General features: G+C 44.8%; 1 protein-coding gene across 2 annotated transcripts in view; it reads left to right on the top strand.

Annotated features, from left to right (window-relative positions):
• The first annotated feature begins 4,535 nt into the window (after window positions 1–4,535).
• The window catches only part of ALK (ALK receptor tyrosine kinase), a 306,482-nt gene continuing 287,264 nt past the window's right edge, over window positions 4,536–23,753 (top strand). For both annotated transcript variants that reach the window (XM_085575795.1, XM_085575794.1), the window contains exon 1: window positions 4,536–5,251. In XM_085575795.1, the coding sequence (XP_085431921.1) occupies window positions 4,672–5,251 (580 nt within the window). In that variant the 5' untranslated portion in view covers window positions 4,536–4,671. The remainder of the gene's footprint in view (window positions 5,252–23,753) is intronic.

Here is a 23,753-nt window from a genome sequence, read left to right as displayed (position 1 = left end):
GAATTTTCTCAGGAAGAAGAGGATCAAATCAGTCAGTGGTCAGGTTTGGATATTGGCACCTGGAGTGACCACTGAAGGCTGGAAACACCTCTGAGAACACAGGGGATTAAAAGAAAGAACTCCCAGGAGAACTCATTCACTTTGGTTCCAGTCATTGGAAAGAACAGACCTTCCCTGCCCAGCCACGAGCTGGGTGGGGAGGGAAAGCCATGCAGCCTGGGGAGGTAGGCCAGGGGCTGAAGGATCAGGAACTGAGCTGGGCCAGCTCCTGTGGACAGAAGGGTGGAGGAAGGCTGAGATGTCTCTTTGTTTCCCCCCCCCCCCCACCCCCACCCGCCCCCAGCCTAGAGAGAAAGAGATAGAGAGCCTGAAGGCACCTGGAAAGTTTGCCGGCAGAGGAGAAGGAGAAGATGCCCAGCATGGGAGATGGAGTCCTGGGCCAAGATTTCAGCCATCCGGGGAGTCCGGGACTTTTAACCCTTTCCTGGGAAATAAAAGCTTTATGAAATATTACTCCTCCTTGATTTGAAAGAGGAGAGAGACAGTCTGGGACCTGAGATGTTATGAAAAAAAGGTTGGGGTGGAGATGATGAAGTGGCTTTTGGCTGGACATTTCTTGTTAGCCATAGACTGAACCAATTTCTCTTCCAAGAGAGACTGCATTTTAGGGGGATGCATGGTGAGCCAAGAGACCTGCTTCAGCAACTACCAGCACAAGAATAGAATGAACAGAGAAATGTTGAGGAGGGTGTGATGATGTCCTCTGTCTTCAGGAAGAAGAAGATCTCTGTTTGCACCCTTGGCCCCAGGGGAGGAGGAAAATGGGGGGGACTGTGGTCTGAAAATGAGAAAATGAACTGTTGTTTCTTTTGGTCCTTGGCAAAGCATCCTTAAAGGAGCCCTGTGAGCAGTCTCTGTCCATGCACAGTGGTGAGAGCACTGTGCATGGAAAGGAGAGTGTCACACTGGCAGATTTTCTCTGGGCGGTGCCACGTGTGACATGGAAACACAAGAGGTGGCAACTGTGTTTCCTGAGGGTCTATGGTACAGGAGAGACTCCTCTCTCCCCTGATGGACTCAGTATAGATTATCTGAATGGTGATGACTTGATTGAGGGTCCAAGTTATGTCTCACTGTGGTTTGTTGGAGTTGGGGTGGGGGAAGGAGGAATGTTTTGGAAGGTTTTCATTCTGGATTTAGTGTGTGTCTTTTATCATAGTTTAATGAAGTTCTTTTTCCTTTGTTTCTAAGTTGGCCATGCTCTGCTCTGTTCCTGATTGCATCTCACAGCACTTATTTGGGAAAGTGTATTTTCATGGGGACACTGGCATTGTGCCAGCGTCAAGCCATGACAGATCCCAAAAGCCCATCAGTGGACATTGCTGTGCTGAGCGATGCGACAGAACAGACAGGGAGCTGGCAGCTGGACCTGTGGCTTTGGCTCGGAGACTCCTGAAAGCTGATGTGTCACTGGGACACCCGGTTCCAACCCTTGCCCTGCCCTCCTCCAAGCCCTGGGCAGCTGTGGAAGCTCTCTGTCCCCCCAAAACTGTACCCAGTAACTATCACACAACAGACTTCTTTGTTCATCCAGGTGACGTCCTCCCTTGGGGTCCCACACCTGCAAGGTGACACTCACAGGACAAGTGAGCACAGTTCAGCCAGAGCACAAGCTTGTCTTTCCTTCCGAAACTTACCTGGTGAGCAGCAAAGTTGTCCTCCATTGCCAGACAGGGACATTGGAAGCTCTTGCTTGGGATCAACCTGCTCTGCTCATAGAGCAGCCCTGCAAAAGAAGGGGCACTGAGGAGCTGCCACCCAGCCCCAGCAGCCTGAGCATGGCAGAGCAAGGACCCTCTGCCCTCCTGGGCTCTCTGCCCTGCACCACAGCATTTCTCCCAGTGCCACTTGCAAGGACATGCTGGTGCTCCTGGTGGCTCTCCAATCCTTCTGCTTGCTAAAAGGCACCACAGACCCCAGCCCAGTCACAGGGCAGTGATCTTCATCTCTGCCAGCCTCTACAGACTCCTGGCACTAAATGTCCTCCACTGGGTAAAAGACAAGGAGTGGAAGAAGGTGAGCTGGGATGGCTCTGCTGCTCAACTGGGGGAGGAGAGCTCAGGGACATAGCCCAGAGCAGAGACACTGCATGGCAGCGGCTCACCTCCTTCTCCAGGGATTAGATGCTCAGCAGTTAGGTCACTTGGGCTCCCTTTGTCCTGTGCACTGGGAAGGGGCAGGGAGACAGCTCAATAAGTCCCCAGCTGCCTATCCTCTCTTTTTAGCTGTGCTCAACACCACCCCCAAACATAGGGTCACCTCTGCCCAGCTGGGGAGCTGTGTTCCGCTCTCAGGCTGCTCCTGAAGCATTTCCCAGCTTACCCCTGTTATGTTCCCACCTACAGCTTCTTCAGTGCCCAGGAGCTGCAGAAAGAGAGGTGAACCAGTGCCAGGCCCTGCTGCTCCCCCATCCCAAGGGCAGATGTGCCTGCACAGCCCTGCCCCATGGGAAAGGACACAGGGGCAGGACAAAGGCCCATGCTAGGGGTGGGACAGAGGTGCTGCCCAAGCCATGGCTCCCTCTGAGCTGCCAGAACAGCAGATTTTACCCTTCCTGGCTGGGGACTAAAAGGGGACCAGGGGATGTAGGACATGGAAATGTCCCCATCAGCTCCCTGCCAGGGAAGGCAGAGATCAATCCCAGAGTGATGTGTGCATGGTTGGGAACCTCTCCTACCCTATCATGGGGTATAGCAACACAACCAACCCAGGAGTGGCACTGCAGGAGCTGTGGGCCAGATGAGGATGATGGAGGTCTCATCCTCATCACTGCCTTCTTCCTGTTCCTCTCTTCCTCTTCTTTCTCTGCCACTGCCTCCTTCCTGCTGCTCAGGACCCACAGCTGGCCCAGGGCCAAGCAGAGCTGTGGGTGCAGGGAGGTGCTGGGCTGCAGAGAGGAGAGGCAAGCAGTGAGGCCTCCCTGGTGGCCACCTGCAGCTGGCCACAGCCATGGTGCCAGTGTTGGGACGGTCACTGGTACATCCAGCACTAAGGTGCTGGGACTTGTGACAGGGCATCTGTGCTCTGTCCCAGAGCCAGGGATGGCACCCTACTGGTGGCTCATTATGAGACTGAGACCCAAAGCCATTAAAAGTGAAAAGTAAGGGATTAGGCTTCACATGTTGTGCAAGTTGATTTAGTGGACTCTGAAATAAGAAGAGCTGGGGTAAAGCAAGGATCTGTCCAAAGCATTTGCAGCCAGAGAAATGCCAGCCTCTCAGATGGGCTTTGAATCAGCTCACCTCTATGACGCTAAACACAGCACAGAGGTGGCTTTTTTTGTATTAACTCTATTATTTAACTAATCCTTCAGCAATTGCCCTGAAGTTCCTTCCTCAACGCTTCTGTGAAGAAATGATCATGGTTCCCTTTTCTAGCATTGCGCCTGCAATTACACTCTGTGGCATTACAATTACGGAGGCATTACACTGTGGTTCTGCTCCACAATATCTGTATATTAACATTAATTTGATATAAGCACAAGAATAACTGCACGACAGAATAATTGCACTCTAATGATTATATAGTTAAAGTACCTGGATTATAAAAATATACATGCATTAAGTATCAAACTAAAGAGATAATAATAAGTCATTAATTCATATAGGCAACTTCCAGAAATATGAATGAGTTATGATTAGCTATCCTAAGGCACAGCACTAATGTAATTACAGTAATTAAATTGTATTTATGAAGGGTGAAAAAAGGGGAAATTGTTGCATGGACCTTTCTTAAGGCTGTTGTTTTCATGCAGAAATTGAAGAATTTTGATCCATTTTTTAGAATGACTTATACTCTAAGATTTCTCCCCCCCCCCCCCCCCCCCCCCCACTACTTGCTTCTAATTTTTTTCCCCCTTTCTCTACAGGGGAAAGACATGCAGGGTTCTTTTATGGATGTTAGCCTTTAAGGAGGTACGGAAGGAAGCCAGGAAGGAAAGGAAGGGAAGAAAGGAAAGGAAGAGAGGAAAAGGAAGGATGGGGAAGGAGCACAGAGGGAAGGAAAAGGAAAATAAATTAAGAGGAAAAAAATGAAGGGAAGAAAAGGAAAGCAAGGAAGAAAAGCGGACAGGTATGTCCATCATTGCCTGCCCAGAGAGAAGAGGCGGGGAACGGGACCCCAGAGCCCCCCGCCACACGGGGGTGGCAGCCGGGCTCGGCGCCCGGTGCCCGCCCCCAGCCCCTCCGGGCAATGCTGTTGCCAGGTGCCCCGCTGCGGGCAGCAATTGGCCGCTGCCCGCCCCCGTTCCCGGGGCGCGTCCGTGCCCGGCCCGTCCCGGGGGACCGCGCACCCGGCCCGCTCCCCGCGCCCGCCGGGCCATTTCCCTCAATGAACGCCCCGCCCGCCCCGCCCCCGTACATTTGCATAATGAGGGCTACCGGGGACGCCATTGGCTGCCGGGGGGCGCGCTCGGGCGTGACGTCAGCGCTCGCAGGGTAATGCCTGCGTTGTGGCGGGTAGTTGGAGCCGGCAAAGCCCGCGCAGCGGCGGCCCCGGGCGGAGCGGCCGGCGGCGGCCCCGAGCTCCCTCCGCAGAGCGCCGCGCCGGCACCGCGCTCCCCGGCGCCGCTCCGCGGGCGCGGGACGGAGCGCTGCCGGCCCCCCGCGGGTCATGGCTGGGGACAGGCTGCCCGCCCGCCTCCTGGCCGCCGCCTGCCTCGCCTTGAGCTTGGCCCCGGGGGCGGCAGCGGGACCGCGGGACACCCCCGGCCTCTCGCGGCTGCAGAGGAGGAGCCTGGCGATGGACTTCGTCGTGCCCTCGCTGTTTCGCACCTACGTGCGGGAGCTGGTGCTGGGGCCGCCGGGGCGCGCCGCGGCGCGGTGCCGCCTGCGCTTGGACTGCGCGCCCCTGCTCCGCGCCGCCCGCGGGGCGCTGCCGCGGGCCGAGCCGCCCGCCGTCCCCGCCGGGCCCTCCGCGGCCGGGCGGCGGCTGCGGCGCGCCAAGCAGCTGGTGCTGGAGCTGGGCGAGGGCACCGTGCGGGACGGCTGCGCCGGCGAGCCGGGCCCCGGCGGGGCGCACCTGGAGTTCAACCTCACCGAGCTCTTCGCCTGGTGGCTCCGCGCCGGCGACGGGCGGCTGCGGGTGCGGCTGATGCCCGAGCGCCGCGGCGCCCTCCCGGGCAGCGAGCGAGGGCTGTCGGCGGCCATCCGCGCCGCCCGCCCCCGCCTCCTCTTCTACGTCTCCGCGGCAGGTGAGCCGTGCGTTGCATGCCGCGCACCGCGCCGGGCAGCGCCCCGCGCCCGCTCCCGCAGCCCCGCCGTGCCCCGCGCTGCCGTGCGCCGTCCCCGCCCGGACACGCGTCCAGCGCCCCGCACCGTCCCGGTCACTGCCGGCCCCGGCGATGCGGGAAGCGCAGCTCCCCCGAGCACTCGCGCCTTCCCCTCACGGCTTGTCCCTAAGGGCTGCGCTTTACCCGTGCGAAATGTATCGAAGCGCTTTGGTGGGGCCAGGAGGACTATTTTGAAGGTGACGAGGGATTTTTGCGAAACGCCAAGAGTTTCTATGTGCTAGAAAGCCACGAGCAAGTCCTAGAAGGTTAAAGTGTCATTAGTCGAAGGACAAGAAGATCAGGTTCTTTGAAACTTAAAAAATATCATCCTAAAAAGGGATGTTTCCTCAAAGTGCTGCGAGTGTTTTCAAGGTTATGTGACAGCAGACCAGGGAACAGCACAAACATCTCTAAAGTTGGGTCTGGCTCCTGATTTTGTACATTAATGCTACTATCTCTATTACTAGATATTGATATTACTATTATTCCTGATCTTTAAACATAAAATATAGGGGCTGATTGACATTTTAAAACCCCAAAGGATCCATAGTGAATTGCATTCTGTCAGCTACAGTACAAGAAGTTGTACATCTGAGAAGGCTCGTGCAGCACTGGTATTTGTGCGAAGAGAGAACCCAGCTCAGAATTTTGGTTCTGGTGGGCGGTGATTGGCAGTCACGGTTTGGGGCAGCTCCTTTATCTCAAATCAGGACTCTGTTGTGGGCTAGTGATCAAGAGAAATTTCCATTCTGTGTGTGCTTTGTATCTTTAACAGAAGCTGTGATTCAGCCTTTCCTACTAGAAGAATATAATACCTAGAGGACTGCAGGTCCAAATAATTTGTCACAGTGAGTTAAGTCAGGTACTTTTTATGAAGCTTTGTAGAAGTCAATGATGTGTCCCTGAGTAGGCACCTACTTAATGGACCACAGAATACACTTCAGTAAGTTCACAAGAGGAGGGAGAAGTCACTGCTGGGCTTTGAATATAAAGTTGGAGCAACTGATTTTGGATGCTCATCTGAAAAGATGGGATAGCCATCTGAAGAGCTACAAATGGAACTCATCTCCTTGCTTGCTGCCTGAAAGGAAAACCAAAGCTGGCTGTCAGGATAGGCTGTAAGTCCTGCAGCTGTGGCTAAAGTGAGGTACCCAGGTTTAGCTCTTCCTGTGCTGGATCTGGCAGGGATAACACAGAGGTGCTGTCCACCACAAGGTGGCTAGGCGAGGCCAACACCCCCCACCTTCTAGCAGGTCTTGCCTTGCTACATTGCCGTAAATAAAGAATAATTAAAAATTAAAGACGCCAAACCCTACTGTCTCCTTTTCTTTCTATTTGGAGGATTTGTTGTGATTAGCACTTGTTTTGATTTACAGATCTCCTTGGGCAGTGAAGCCTTAGTTTTGAATGCCATTTTTAATCAGGTACTTACAGCAGTGATGGAGCTTGAGGACATGCATTTGTCTTAGAGGATGAAGGTGTGTTTTTAACCTGAGGGAAGGGCATACATAAGAACTAACAGGTTCTCTGATGTGAATACAAAGCTATTAAAACTCACGTGCTTTATTTTGTCTGTTGTCTCACTGTTGAGGAGAAATTCATGTTTTTCCAGATCAGTAGGAAGCTATGCCCCTGGAAAATCATGTTGGAGAGAAAGCTCTGCTGTTCTTACTGCAACACACTCATGCAAAGTCAGTCACAGAGGAGGTAGGAAAAGGAGGAGCAGAGGGAAGGAATATAGACCTCCTTTACCCATATTGAAGTGGTAACCTCCTTGCAGCTGTTCACAATCTCCTGTAAAAATCCTGATCTCTTTCCGAATTGCACCTCTGCTTTTTCAGCAGTGACTCTTTAGCATAGTTACACTGTGGCTTTGCCTTGCTTTTGTAACATGGGTTTGTTTAACAATATTAGGAAATCCATTTCCTGCTTTGCTAAGGTGCTGTCTATGTGAAAACCATGTGTCACTGCCAGCCTTAAATTTGTGCTGTGTAGCCCTGTCGACAGCAGGATGTGCTGACACAGTGATAACGGCACGAACAGCATCCACCAGCCTGTGAGATTCCAGCAGTTATTGACACCATTGCAGCTAATGTGCACGGGGCTTAACTAAAGCCCTTCCTAAGGCAACTGAGCCTTTCCTTCATTGCTTAAGCTAATTGGAAATGGATTTCAAACAACACAATCCTCCCATCAACAATGGAAAGCTGCTTCACTTATGTTGGCATACTGGGCTTTTGTTTTTCTTCTTGTCTGCTGGAGATGTCCAGGATTGCAGTATTTCCCAGAAAAATGTATAATTACCTTGCTAAATTATTTTCATCACATTATCCTCCATGTGAATGGAGAATGAATTATATTTTAGGGTGAGGAAAAATGGCAAGGGGATGAAGTCCCACTGACCTTAGAAGTGATAACAGAGTCCTGTAAATAATGCTTTATTCTCTTTAACTAACACTTTCATTTGCTGGCTCAAAAATAAATTTAACTGAAGTGAATCCTTTCCTTTTTTAACAGCATGCTTGTACAAAGCATAAAGCACTTTGTCTCAGTCTGTTACTGAGCAATTAGTAAAGGATGTACTTATGGGCAGCTGTTGTTCTGCAGACAAGCCATAAAGTTGAATTTCTACAGGGCTTTTCTGCAAATATTCTTGATGCCAGATTTCTCTCACACTCTTCCTTGTGGGAACAGAGCATCCTGCAAGAAGCTTCCATTTAGAGAAACTGCATGGAAGTTTCATTCAGTTGGAATAGGATCAAACCTCAGCCCATCTACCATTTCTGCGTCAGCTTGGCCTTTTCAAATTGGGTACAAGAAAGTTTTCCTCTCTTGGAAATGCTTTTGGACTTAGTACTGTCTTGTTAGCCTTCTCCCAGTGCTTCTCTAGGACAAAAAAAAAACCAAACAATTAATTTGAATCTTTTCTGTATGAAAGACACAAAATAATAAATGCAGAGGAAGGGAGAAAGAAGCTTGGACAGGAGTGCAGCGCTGCAGATCTCCTGTATTTGAGGGGAATCTCAACTACAAGGTTGCTGTTGACTTTGCTCTCATTGTCTGTGGTTTTGACTAGTAACTCTGCTCTGCCTCCAAGGAAACCTTTCCCAAAAGAATCTAATGAAAACCAATATATTGCCATGGGGGACTGAACAGCCAGTGTGAACATTACTTTCAGGAGATTTTCAGGCTGGCTTTAGTTCTGGTCTTACAGGCTTTGCTGTATAGTGTTGAACCACAGTGGGTCTCTGTAGCAGCGTACTCTGGATGGGTTATTGAGCTTTCTTGGGGGAAATAATCCAAGAGTCCTTCCACCCTAATCCTGTAATGGTATTTGGATTTTTTTCATGTGAACCTCACAGGTAACCACTTCTCTCACTACAGGGCACCTGAGCCACAAATGTTGCTAAATAGGCTTCTTGTGAGTTTACCCAGGAAATTTAATAAGCTGAAATGGCCATAAAATAACTTCCCATGAAAATTAATTGCTACTTACATATGCAGAGGTGGGAAGCGTGTGTTAAGAAGGGGCATACAGGGTTGAAAATGAGTCATTCTTCCCTCTAAAGGTCAATGTACTTTCATTCATGAAATAGATTTAACATTCCAATTATATTTTTTAAATATCAATGCATAACTTTTCATCCCCTGGCTAGGCAAAATATTACTCCTGCACTGTGGCCTTCATCTAAAATTTTATTAACTTGCCACATGTATTCTCCCTGAAACTGTCTGCATTCACTACATACCAATGCTATTATAATGCTGAGGCAATTAGGCTTTACATCTTTAGGGGGCTGCTACTATACACCTGAACTCATTTGCAGGAGGAACCCTATGCCTAAAGATTAGACAGAACTTCAGACTAGGTAAAAACGTGGTTTTGAAAGTGGACATTTTGTAAATGAAAATCAGAGCTCCAAGCTGAAATCTGACTGTAGTGAAGTCTACAGAATTATTTCTGCATATTTTAGAGGTACCAGCATTTAATCAAGGTCTCTTAGTTATATTTTTCATTATATTTTGTGGGCTTTTTGCTGCCTTCAAAGGATAGCATTTGGCATTGTGTCATACTGAGCAGAAAACTGGTAAAAGATATTGGTCACTTTGCAATTGCTCTCTGGTTTTCTCTCACCCTCAACTGTGTACCACACCTGAGATCTGATCTTGCTCTTCTGATAAAGCAGTGGCAGAACTTGCTGGATAAGACTGAGGCACTGCCTTCAGGCTTCTGAAAGGTTTTTGCTGTAGTGCAAGTGGCTTTGCTCTTTGCTGGGCTTTTGTGCTTTGCCTCATCTCTCAGGCCAGCTTTGCCAGTCCAAAGCTTAAGGACAGTGTGAGTTACACTTGAGTTTACTCTAGACGTGCACTAGTGCAAATCAAGGCTTTCCTCTTCTACCCTTGGGTTGTGGGTGTCACAGTGGGCTGCCTGTGATTACCAGTTGCTAAATCAGTGAATCATGTGTGTGCTTAAAAGCATCTTTCTGAGACTTTCCTGCCCTATTAGGTATGTAGCACTTCCCTCTAGACCTCCAGTCATTGGTGCTCTCCAGAAATATGGATATAGTCAGTTCACAGTGCCTCTTCTTGAACTGGAAATGCTTCTTGAAGATTAAACTGTCTATTGATGGGGTTTGCCTGGTTTTGTGGGCAGTATGATCCTTGATCCTACTGCTGTACTGCCTGTTCCTGTCCAAGTAATTTTCCCACTCCATCAGCACTGATAAAACTCATGGATTATGACTCTTTAGACTCATGATGCCTTGTCCACTGTTTCCATGTTGACCACAAAAATTTGGCTTGCAAAGCCTTGGGGCTTTCACAGTAAAGCCACCAGGATTTGCAAATTTGTTGCTGATTATTTGACAGATAATGTTAGAAATTATGCTCAGTCTTTGAGTTATTAATGGAAAATGTGATGTGATCACATGGTTTTGTTTTCCCAGAGTTATGTGGTGTTGCTTATTTTCACTGAGAGCCAGGATTATACACAATGTGTTTATGCTTTCTAGGTCTGTTTTCTGCAAATTTTGTTTACTTTTAGGCTCATTGTTCTTATGAATGTTCTTATTCATAAGCATGTTCAGTAAAATAGCCATAAACAAACACCAAAAGGGGCACAAGTAACAATTTATTATGTTTGAATGAACATTTATGGCACATTGAAAAAATATGTTTTCTCTAAACTTGCTGCGCTTTTATTTCCACATCCTTAAAAACAGGGAATAAATATCTACAGTAAAGAAGTGCACAGGGAAACTTAAGTGCTTTATTATACAAAAGCAGAGACATTCTTCAAAATCAAAGGTGATTTTGCAGTGTCTGAGTGAATTGGATCCTGAAGTAATCTGGTTATTTGGTTCACTGCACATCTCACACAAACATTACATGATAGGAAATAAAATGTGTGTTTGTGACAATGTTCGTGAATTAGCCAAAAGAAGTAGAAGAGTTGAAGGGAGACTGGCAGGATTTAGCACTTAAAAGTTCCCAACTAAGTGAGCCTTGTCTTAATAAAGAAGATCCCACCTTTTGGATACATCAGTGCTAACTCCCTTGGAGTGCTGATGTTTTGAGAATCCAAGTTGCTTCCCAAACAGCAGCAAATTCCACACTGTGCCTGGACATTTCCTGTCTAATTCTCACACTAAAGCATCCTCTTGGGTTACTCAGAGCTAAAGAGATCTATGAACTCTATGAGTCTAGGAGATCTATGGTTTTGGCACAAGTGATTTACCTAATAGCAAACATCAATTCAGGTTGCCTGCTTTCCAGATCTCTTATAAGCAACAGCATCTGTTTCCTGGGAAGCCACTTCTGAGCTCAATATGGTTGTTGAGACTGCAGTGCTGGGCTGAGAAAGGTCCTTTATGAAATGTGCCACATTTGTCTTGCTTCTTTAATTCAGAAAGATTTGGTTGGAGAAAAATGTCATGGAAGCATAAATGCAGATTTGATAAGTCTGACCTTTCTTTTCTTGCGAACAATAAATGTCAGAAAGCTTAAAATGACAAGCTGGAATGGCTGGAGGTTATTTATGTGTTTAAATATTTAGGCAAGAAACACATTTTGAGACTAAAGTCTAATTTACATGAGTATTTTGATTTGTGACTGAGATGGCCTAGTAGCTTCATGGTTGTCACTATCCTGCTTAGCATGGCTACTCAGAAATTCCCTGTGACAGTGTAGGTAGGACTCAGATATCTCTACTTGCAAAAGCTGTGAACTCTGCAAGTTGTAGTGAAGGAGAACCACCTTCCCTCATTAGTCAAGTAGAATCTGTGAAGTGGTTGAAGTCTCCTAAGTGTACCCAGTAGACAGAGCTGGTGGCTGGCTTCAAACTGACTTCAGACAAGTTTCTAACAACAGACATTTCTTTGGCCAAAGAACTTCAGTAGGCAGCTGCAAGAACTGAGTTCTAGTTTGACTTCTAACTTAATTATCCTGCAGTACGCAGCTCTGCCATTGACATTTTCTGTGAGACGAAATACTTCCCTTTGTGGTGGTTACTTCCTTTGCAAAGCAAGGGCAGTTTTGACTGCTTTTGAACTCTTTTGGTAGAGGGTGCTTTTTTATGGATTAATAATGCTTTTACTTTCCAAGAACCAGAATAAAGGCAGTAAGGTGCAGTCTGAACTCTCAGCTTTTTAAAGGAAAAGCTAAAGGAGCCAGTATACCATATTGATTTATTCCCATCTCTGCACTGCTAATAGCCAAAGGACTGCTATTTCCTTCATTTCAGTGATAGCAAACTTAGAGTTTTGGTTGATGCTACAAGAAAATCAGTTTCTCTTTTATTTTGAAAAATGTTGAGCCCTGCCTTTGACTGTTAAAACACTGCCTGTCTTGAAGACAAATAGTCAAATTTAGATTTGAAATTTGAATACTTTGTGAGTCTTTGACTAAGATTAGTTGTACCCTCAAGGAAAGTGAGAGGGGGATAGGCTGTGGCCAGCTGCCCATATGCTTTTGGCAGCTGCAGCTGGGCACCATCCCCATTTGCAGTGAAGAGCTGCAGGTGTTGGCTCCTGCTGGCTAATGGGGACTGCTGAGCAAATCAAGCACTGTTTGTCCTGGCTGGGAAGGGAGGATGGTGTGGAGGCAGTGAGAGAAGGTTTATCCTTTGTGGTTTCGTAAGATATCAGACATTTGCACAGAATGGGCATTTGAGACAGTTTAAAACTTTAGTGGATTACCTGATTCTTCCTGAATTACAGATGGCAAAGTGGAAATACTCGGCTGAAACCTTTCAACTAGATGGTTCTAGAAATATGGGGCATCCCCTTTGCGACTTACCACCTTTACCACTCTTCAGCTCAGTCTGCAAAGCTCAAGAGTTTCCACTGGTATTCCAATGTTTACACCAAGGCAGAGCTACCTTTCCTGCTCAAACAAGGGTGTATGCCGAATCCATTTTGGACTGGGATTTCCCTGCAGTAATGTACTGTGAAGAAAGAGGTGGAGGCTCTTTCTGCAAGCTTCTCCTCATTTCCTTACTGACAAGTAACTCTTGTTTGTCTCATGTCTTACAAAACCTTGTGATGAAAGAAAACCTTGACTCTTTCTTCAAGTTACAAGCTGAGCAAAGGGAGAGAAGGCTGTAAGGCGAAGAGCAGAGAACATCTGGGTGGTGAGTGCAGGGGGAAAAAGCAGGATCATGCTGTGTGATGGTGGGAGTACAGAGGAAGATGTCCATGTGTGGATTCTTGTGCTATATATATCTTGATGTATGTTAGAAAGAGAAAATACTGGTCTCGGTAGACATCCTGGAAATGGTTATTTTCATATGTCATACTCCTTCTAAGAATTTTATGTTGCTGAAGTTTTCTTTCCAGCTCAGTTTTGAAATCTGCTGTGGCTCTTTGGAAAGTGGTCATTGTAGTGCTTGTGACAGGCAGCTGAATTATCTATGACTTCACTTACCAGAAATCTGTGGTGATGCTTGAGAGCTCTACAAGTTGCAGCAAATCTCTAATTGCAACTTGTATATTGGCATTCTCCTGCTGTTTCTGCTGGCCCATTGAGTAATGAGTTATCTCAGATGCATCAGAGTGTCTGAGCTTTTTATAGCCTCTTTCATGTTGGATTCTCAAACTGCTTTAAGCCTTATCACCCTAGTGACAATGCTAATATTATTATATCTGTTTTATAGAGAGATCACAGAAGCCAGGGATGGAAAAAGCATTATTTGATTATGTTAGACTCCAAGTGCTGAATAGCATTTTCTCATATAGAATATACTATACAGGGAAGTCACTCTCTTTACTTCAGCCAAAAGGCTAAGGAAGAACAAGAAATTGGAATTGAGAGGCTCACTAGCTTGCTGGAAATACTGCAGCAGTTATTGGCAAAACTATCTGAATCTCCTCTGCTCCACACTGTGTTTGTGACACTCCTCTTTAAATAAATCTGGTTTTGTCACATTCCACACCTTTTGCAATACTGTTTTCTTCTTAGTTTTGGGATCATCTGTGATCTGCTGAGGCTCTCCCTATCTTCAGACATCACCCTGTGGCCTTACCCATTGTCGGCAGTGTATGTCAGCATTATAGACCATGATGCAATGGTTATTTCCAAGGGCTGTTTCATTATTGATGCTAATTAAACTTGAAACTAATGAGAAAGGATTACTTTTCAGGGCTGGAGAGGAGGCCAGAATAGTTATTATAGGTTAATTATTCTTCTAAAAGTCTCGTTTTAAGTAACAATTCATTTTGCCAACTTTTTTTTCTTACATTGTACAAGAGCCTTGTTTGAAGAGGTTTCAAAATATAATTGCTGCACTGACCTCATCTAGCTCTCAATCAGTAATCTCCTTCCATCAGCAAAAGGTTAATAAAATCTTTAAGGAAAGGAATTTGGTACCTTATCTATGTGTAAACGATTTAGAATAGGTCTCCCTGCAAATATTTCCTATTACCCTTCTACATGATTTCTTTGGCATACTTTTTAGATGTGAAAAATATTGCATTCCATAGATCTTCCAAATTTAATGGTTGCTTTGCAAAACAGGTGCATTACAGAGTCATGTTTGGGGCTGGCTGAGAATTAGGCACATAAGTCAGAACACACTTCTTTGTTCTCAAAGATCTACAGCCTGTGGTGAACCTTAAAAATCTATCCTCACTTTTCAGGACACTGGGATGTCCCTAACATGATTAGTATTTGCGAAGGAGCCAAGGGAGGAGATGAGACTTGTTTTACATGGGAGCCAAGGTCTCTTTCTGGCTGGGAAGCACTGTGGCTTTTGAAGGGGAGGACACATGCTGGTCCACTTTGCTCCTTCCCAGCTGTTATACTGAACCTTTCTTCTTTCTGGCTCTTTGTAGAGATGAGGGATGGCTTCAGATTGTTGCAATATTGAGCTACAAAAAGGGTAAGGCAGAGCTGCATTAGTGTTATTGTGAGTGCTGAAAGCTGAATAAAATCATAGAATTATGTAAGTTAGAAAAGATCTCTAAGATCACCAAGTCCAACTGTTAACCCCGGACTGCCAAGTCCACCACTACACCATGTCCCTAAGTGCCACATCTACCCAATTTTTGAACACTTTCAGGGATAGAGATTCCACCATTCCCTGGGCAGCCAGTTCTAATGCTTGATAATCCTATCACTGAAAAAAGCTTTCCTAATATCCAATCTAAACCTCCCCTGGCACAACTTAAGGCCATTTCCTCTTGATCTGTCTGTTGTTATCTTGGAAAAGAGACTGACATTTACCTGGCTTCACCTTCCTTTCAGATGGTTGTAGAAAGCAATAAGGTGACCCCTGAGCTTCCTCTTCTCCAGGCTGAGCCCCCTCCAGCTCCCTCAGCTGCTTCTCATCAGACTTGTGCTCCAGACCCTTCCCAGCTCCATTGTCCTTCTCTGGAGTCTCTCCAGAACCTCAATATCTTTCTCATAGTGAGGGGTCCAGAACTGGACACAGGATTTGAGGTGTGGCCTCACCAGTGCCAAGTACAGGGGGACAAAACCTGCCTTGGTCCTGCTGGCCACATTCTTACTGATACAGGCCAGGATGCCATTGGCCTTCTTGGCCACCTGTAGAACAGCTCCTTTTCCTCTGGACAGCTTTCCAGCTGCACTTCTGTAATGCTGCACTGCAGTTGTGACTTAAGAGTTGTGACCTGGCACTTCACCTTGCTGACCCTCATGCACTTGGTCTGGGCCCATCAATCCAGCCTATCCAGATCCTCTATTTTTATGGACAGGAAAGCAAGCAATCTTAATTAGCTGTAAATGTTAGGGCAGCTTATGTGGCTTGATGCCTTCTGTCAGGGCACCTGCTTTGCATTTTGTATTAATGTGAGGGCTGTGAAGGCAAACACCCATGGATAAAGGCAGTGCTGTGAGCAGCAAGGCTCCAAATGGAACGTAGGATGCTGTGGCTCTATGAAAGCCCTTACCTACCAGCTTCACATTTCAATCTATCTTAAAAGGGCAGCGTTCACCAGGCCTGAGTTCAAGAAAAGAGTTGCATCCTCCATCTGAGTGCTAGTATCAAGTTCAAAGATAAAACACCCTCTGAGTAATCACTCTGGCCACTGGGCTCTGCTTAGGCCAGCTCATAGGATTTGGGATATTATTTGAAGTGCTGAGTCCCTTTTGCGATTAAGGTTTTAAATCGCATGAAGACTGATCAAAAGCTCAATGTTTCCTTCATTCCCTTACCAGCCTACTGTCCTTTATCTCTTGAAACAAAGCAGCATTAACTTTTAAGATCTGATTCAATAACATTTTATGGATAATAATTATGACTGATATTAAGCCTTCAGCAACCAGTCTGTACAGAGACTTAATGTATTGAGGTTTATTGCCACTGTAACCTATCTTTTTACATTGGTTGTAAAGCAGGATCAACTATACTGATAAGAGGAAAGAGAAGCATCAATGAACTGTTTGCCTTTGCTTCTCTGTGGGGTGTTCATATTGTTGCCACTTAATATTGCTGGCACGGTGGGAGTTTGCTGGTGAGGAGTTTTTGTTTACAGAGTCTGTTTGCGCAATTGCAGAATGAATGAACGAGTGCATGAATGAGCTGCAGCAATCCTGTGCTGGGGAAAGGAATCTATTACTGGATACACCCTGGAGGGCAATTGATCATACTCTCCCTTTTAATAACGTATGTGAGAATGCAAAGTTTTTAGATATGCGCTCAACAGCTTTCTCTAAGGCTTATCCTAATAATGGAAGCTCTTAAATATATAAAACTTCTTTAGATACCCCATATTAGTGATTTTTTTCCTCAGAAGTTTCCCAGTTTCCTCAATCTCATCAGGATATAGTTGTATGTACACATCATAACAATTAATGGACATGGGCCCTTGGTTTATGGTCCCATCCGTAAACCAAATTGAAGATCAGGCCGAGCTAAAGAAACCTCTGGTTTCTGGGTCTTTAAATGCTGTGCACAGTGGTCTAAATATAAATTATAATACGAGAAAGGAAATTCACCTTAGTTTCCATACAGAGTCTTCAAGGAAAGTATTCCTGTTGTATTGGCACTGAAAAAGTCACCTGAAGGACCCAGGACTGGATCCTTGCTCAGCTGACCTTTGTGATGTTCATACATCATTAACTGTAGCTGTATTATGTAGTTGCCTTTTTTTGCCTTGCTTCTCCACATAACTCTCTGTATAAGGAAATCAACCTCCCCGGTAAGTTCAAATAAGATGCTGTCTGCTTATGTCCTTTTTGCCTTTTTGATGGGAAAGTAGAAGGGAATTCTAAAGTGCTCTGGGAGCTACATGGAGGCCTTGCTTTGACATCTCTAAATATGTGAGTAATGGGGTGCTTAGAGCAGATTTTACGTGTGATGGATGCCCAACAATAAGGAATCACAAATTGTGAGCAGCAGAGCTTGGAAAGGAGAGCTGCTCAACAAGATTAATGGGAAGGGAGACCTTTAGTGTAATGAAAGACAGTTCCAGCTTGAAAACAGACAATGCCACACTAGATCGAGTCTTGAGGATTTGGACAGTCAGGTTCCCTCTGTAGTTTGTAGAGCCCCTTCCTAGGCAGGGAACACTGAAGAGCTGCAAGAAACATTCACTGTAAGTTCCCACTTCACCTTCAAGTGAGTACACTGGTGCACCAAGGGAACAGATTGTCCAAAGGGTGTCTGTCAAGCAGGGGTTGAAGGAAAACTAGAAATTTCTTTTTGTTCTGAGAAATGCAAGCTGATAGGAAAAGCAGGATAAGACTGCAGTAGAATGTAGCTGGGTCTGAGCACTGCAGGGTTTATTTTACAACCATTTTCCTGTGAAGAAATGACCTTAGACAAACCACGCAAGTGAAACCTAATGGAGAAAAAAACCCCAAATTTATGCCTGCTTTCAATTAGACAGCAATTATCTAATTTTTAGAAGAAATATCAAGTTTAAAATAAAACAAATATCTCTGTACTCAAATAACAATAAAAAAATCCCAACAGGTGAAAGTGTAGCTCATCCATCCCTTCCATTCTACGTTGAAAACTGCTATTAACTCTGAATATCATGACTAAAGGAGTATGAACAGGGAGCAGAATTAGCAAAATGTTAGTGGAGCTGGCTGCCGGATCATTGTTATGACTACAACTGTAATTCTCTGTCTCTGACAAGGATAATAGTGTATGGAAATGAAGCCAGCAAACATTGTAAAATACATCTAAATATAGAGGACAAACAGCAAATAATAACTGGACCAGTAATCAGATGCTGAAGGCCTTATCTGTTAGTACAGTGGCTTGAAAGATGGCAGTGCTGGTAGATAAACATTAGGAGGACTATGAAGCTGAGGATAAATAGAGCAATATCCTCTAAACAGTAAAGAGCTGAAGCATAAGACCCTGGAAAGACATTCAGGACTTATTGCTTGAGAAAGATCCCTAAAGCTGTCAAGCAGATGTGCAGCTGGTAAGTAGATGACTCGCTGGGACGTTGAATGAAATGGTAGAAGGAATAAATCAGAAGGGATTGCATTAGTGTAACTGAAGGCAGTACATTAGTTTGCTTTGAAGTATAGTGTCCTGTGGAGAAAGCAATGACTGTCATCCCACAAGAGTGATCAAACTGAGTGGAGACACGTCCCAGATTTAGGCTGCAGCATAGCCAGGGGTTTCTCTTCCGAGCACTCATAATTTTCAGGTTTTCTTGAAGGCTTTGGCCTAAAGTTTGATGGGAGGTCTAAGGGGCTGATCCTAAGCCTACTGAAGCCAATGACATCTCCCCATTTTACATCTGCTCCCCTCTCCTGCAGACAGACTGGGCAAGAACCACCTTTTCTGCTCTTTGCTATTGGGCCATCCGCTGTGACTGCACAGGGAGACAGCACAGCTCATGTTCTGTGTCAGAAGATAAAAAATAGAACGTATTTTCAATCTGGCTTTTTTTGTCAGCACTTAGTCTAGGTTTAAATGGAAAAGAAGGCCTTGGTGCTACATTTAGTGGTTGGAACAGCAGTGTCCATCTGTCTTTACACAGGTCAAATGAGCATGGAAGATACTAAGAACTCTGGTTCTTGAATTCTTATGGTTTTGTGGAAGGGGCATTTGGGCACAACGATTGCACTGTAGCATGTGTGTTAGCCATTAAACTCAAACTTCCTGCTGTAGCCCACTCTTAGACCTTTGGCATCATATATCTGGGTTCTGAGTTGAATTAAAACAGGGAAGCATCAACCCAATAAGGGGAATGATGGTGTCCTAGTGTAAGCAAAGGGGAAAACAGCTCTCCAGAGTTCAGTGACAAGAGGAAGGTGCTTGTCAGGCTTACCAGAATATGCCTAAAGAAATGATAGTCACATCTTAAAATGTTTACATCCACTGTTCATTAAGCATTGCGTTCTTGAAGACCCAGTTTTAAGTTCTTTACCTTTATTAAAATGAAATTATGTTTGATTTATGCCAAGGTACTGTATAGAATAAACAGACCAGGCATATGTCCAAACTGAGGGTGAGCACCTTTTTACCCTTTTCAGTCTGCCTATGCTACTGTGGTCATGCCTTCAAGGTAAGGCACTTTTGCATGGTATCCCAGACTTGAAATTATAAAAGTTAACAGATTCGTCCTTTCTGCCCCATGCAAAAGTTCTCAGTATATAATCCTAAAATTATTTCAAACACACTTAAAAGTTTGAAAGTAAGTTATTTTTTTAAAATAGGGATTGGGAAGGGGGAAATGAGTCAATGCCCTTTCTGAAAAGAAAAAGACAACTAAATTGAGATGTCCATCTGAAAGAACATGACTTTTACTCCAGAAGGGATAGAAAATGCCTTATTCCTACCTCTAAAATCCTTTCCAATTTAGCTGTGATAGTCAAATCCATCTAGGATAAGATAAAAGATAAAGAACTGAAGTACGATCTTGTCTCTTAACACGTCTTTTATCATCACGCTCATCTCTTTCTCCAGAAGTACTTGAGAATGTAGAATGAGGTTCAGATTAAAATGCTCAAGGGAAGGAAAAATAATAGGAAGGTCAGGCTTGTATTAAAGATTGTATTGAAGTCACATCAGCAGAATTACCAGAAGGATGAACAGGCAAAGTACCTAAATGAAAACTCTTATCCAAACTAGTTTACAACTATCATGGAAGTGTCTTTAATCTCCTGTGTTAGTTCAAGATAGAATAATTCATAATTTTTCTTTCCTAATCTCTAAACTGGTCCATAGATTGTTTCTGTGGAGTAATATCCTGGGACACATCTGTTTTATTCATGAAACCAAAATGGTTTCATGGCAAGACCAAGACTTCTTTCTTAAGGGTGCTCTGTGAACCATCTTAGTATAAACTTGGATTCTCTCTCAAGATTGCCACAAGAAGGTAAGTTTTATGTGGCAGTTTTTGAGCTGCTCCATGCATATCTCTAGCCTAGCAAGGAAACCATGACTTTCAGGTGGCTTTGAGAGCATGGTACTGTCTAAAGCCTTATCACTGACCTCCCAGCCTTGGTCACTGCTTTTCTAAATCCTCTCTCCAGGGCCTTATGGGCACTTCCATTATCCAGAAATTATCATAGTGTCTCTTGAGAACAGAGTCCTGCAACGTCCAGAGGCAGTTCTGTTTTCTCTGGATAAAACACAGCTATCTCTTACCTCTCTGCAGATTTATTTTTGGTACAGATTGCTGGGGTCACACACAGGGGGTTTCAGGTGCTCCTTTCAGATCCACACCCAAGGACAAGGAAAGTTCTTGACTTCTGGAGCTGCTGTTCCAAGAAGGCTCTGTTTTGCAATTCACCTCTTGTAAAATGTTGCAGGTAAAAGAGCCTGCATCAGAGCCAAAGCTGGAGCAGGTGCAGCAAAGAGGTGAGTTCAGGTCTAGTGACCTGCATCTCAGATGCCTTAAATGCAGAGATCAGATAAGCTTTATTTTCCAGGAAAATTTGTTTTTACTATATACTTCTCTGTTAAGGCCTTTTTTTTTTTTCCTATCTGATCAAGCTAGGTTGTGTGTTAGGATTCTGTACTACAACAAACAGGAATCCTTTCCCAAAACAACCTCTTCCTCTAAAAAAGCTGATTACAGTGGAAGTTGTGCCTTGCTGTGACTGACAGTGTCATGACTTGATTGTACATAGATTTGCCTTGATGTGACTTCTTCTGCAGGTTCCTTTCCAGGTTCCCAGGTTCTTTTTTTTTCTCTTTTTTTTTTTTTATATTGCATTCTGAGCAAGTAGCTGTCCTCATAAAGGCACTTCATAAAAGCAATGTGTGCAGCTCCTCCGAGTAGCACTAAATCTGTGACAAACCTAAGGGAAGTTCCACAGAAAGGTGATAAAATACTGACCTGTCAACTGTTTTGCTGGCTAAATGGGAAATGTGGCTAGCAGCTTTACCCTTTAAAGTGGAGAGAGATAAGGGCAGTCTCACTGTTTCACAGTCAGCCACAATCATCCCTAAAATGAAGAATTACTTTGTTTTTTAAACTGATGTCTCAGTAGTGAAGGACTCAATTTTTCACTAGTATTCATGCTATTCATCCTGTGCTATTCAATAACTGAAGATAGTCACTAATGAATTAAACAAATAAGATTTCACCTGTTAACCACCTTCCTTGAAATACAATTTTTAAAAGAGTTTATATTTGGAGCTGCTGAGGAGGTCAACACAAGTAAGACTGACACCCAAGAAAAATGAAAAATTGCTAGAGCTGAGAGATGTGGAAAGTGAAATTTTGTGGCAGTTCCACGGTCCTTCATGATTCTCTTTTTCCAATAAAATAATGACATTGATGATCCTTGTGATGCTGCTGATGGAAAAAGGGAATGGAAGTGAATTTGGCTTTCTCCCCGAGGCCTTGTGCTGAATGTGTTGTGCTGTAATCTGAGTCATTGGGAACCATCTCTGATACTGCAGGGAAGATGAGGGATTCTGGCCTTCTCTTCTTTGATGTTGGAACACTTCATGGCATTCAATTTGTTATTTTCTTTTCCCTTTTTGTTGTCTGATGTGATTTACTTGTTAGTGCTGATGAATGCGTGCTTCTACCCCAGTGAAACCCAGCAGTGAATCACAGCCTGGTGCCTGCCAGGTCAGTGCTTGGCCATGGGTGACAAAGGGTGGCAGTGAGATCCCCAGGTCACTGCAGCCCTCATGCCCCAGTCAAAACTTGTGTCTGGAACAGAGTGTCACCTGAGCAGGGCCTGAACATGGCTTTCCTCCCAAGCTGAAAGAGGTGAAATGCAAATGTCTGTACCATTGCAGTTTGATCAGGAGCTGCAGAGAAGCTTCTTGGCACATCAAAAACTTTAAAAAGTTTTGTCTTTGCAATTCCTAAACAGGTTGAAAACTCCCCTCCACCCTCAACAATTCTGTGATTCTGTGACTGTGGACATCATCAAATAGAATTTGGCCAGGCTTTTTTAGGGCAGCTTGGGCTGTGCTGAGTTACCCTGTGATCCATGTTCTTAGCTATATTATTTTTTTGTGAATGCCAGAAAATTGAGTATATCTGCTTGGAATACTAGGCTCAGATTTATGGTACTCTGCATATGTGATTGCTCACCACACACATCAGCAGAGTAAAGCAGTGCCTCTCATTAGGGGCTGACAGATTTTTGACAAGATTGTCAAATCCCAAGTCATGCATGAGCTCCCTAACTGCTTTTGGGCACGGCCTGGGTGTCTGCTTGTTGCTCAGGACGTGTGTTTGGCTCACTCAACAGGCAGCAGGTCATCCCATTGACACCTGCCCGCTCTGTTAACAGATCAGCGAACCTACTGCTGTCTCATGTTTCTATGATAATGCAACACAGTTGAGAATTGATTTATAAAATGCAGGTCACTCAGTAGATGCAGCAGTCAGTGAGGGAGCACAAGGTGACAATGAAAGAATTCAGGTTAGCAAGTGGGGGCATTGCAGCTGCTTGTGCTCTAATTGCATCTCTCCAGATGTTCCTGTGATGTGCAGGAGATGCCAAGCAGTCTCTAGGCATAACTGTATTTCACTGTTCAGCTTTCCAAACACTCTTCTGTGGTCTGTAGAGAAGAGAGAATTTAAGGACCCAAGCCTTTTCATCTTCTGTGCTGTCAAATAAAACTCTGTCATCTGAAGTAATATTTCCCAGGCATATTTTTTTTCATAGATTTCTTTTCACATTAAGATCAGCAAAAGCTCTTTCTGGGAAGCCTGATTAAAAATACAGTTCCTCCCAGAAAAGAAAAGAAAATAACATTTTTGGCATCAAAAGAGATCACAAAATCATCATGAAAAAATGAAATTAATTTTGAATATTATGTATTGCAGGAAAGTAGGTAGAAGTGACCTCAGGGCTTTCTACGGTTTGTAAAATAGTTTGTGGGTTTTTTAAATAGACATCTGCTAAGACTATAGGTTACTAAGACTCTCAGAGACAAGAAATGTCGTGCTTGGATTAGTTTCAAGAAATTGAGGAAGATAGCTTATTTCTTTGTGAAGTTTACTCTCATCTGTATACTAAAAATGAACCAGCAAACAAAAATATGTTATAAATGTGTTTCCAGCTCATAACAAGAAAGATGGAGAGGAACTATTTACAAGAGCACATACGAGACAAGGAGGAATAGCTTCAAGCTGAAAAAGGGGAAGTTTAGGTTGGGTATTAGGAAGGAGTGGTGAGGTTGCCCAGAGAAGCTGTGGATGCCCCATCCCTAGAAGAGTTCAAGGGCAGGATGGATGAAGCTCTGAGCAACCTGGTCTAATGAAATTCATCCCCACCCATGACAGTGAGGTTGGAACTAGCTGATCTACCAGGCAAACCAGTCTATTATTTTCTGATCTTTAGAGAAAAATTAATCTAGTAAGATGTATATAATTGTGTTTTGACAGCCTGAATTCTTTGTAATACTGTCGCATTGAATGCTGCTTCAACTTGTGTAACCTCCATCCGTGACCAACCCCTCTCATGTTTCCTCCTCAAACATCCTTTCAGATACACATAGATTTCACAGGAATAGAATATG

The sequence above is a fragment of the Lonchura striata genome, chromosome 3 (genome assembly GCF_050655825.1).
Source record: "Lonchura striata isolate lonStrDom1 chromosome 3, ASM5065582v1, whole genome shotgun sequence".
NCBI classification, from domain to species: domain Eukaryota; kingdom Metazoa; phylum Chordata; class Aves; order Passeriformes; family Estrildidae; genus Lonchura; species Lonchura striata.
The sequence above is the reverse complement of the archived record's forward strand: the minus strand, read 5'-3'. Positions and strand labels throughout refer to the sequence as shown.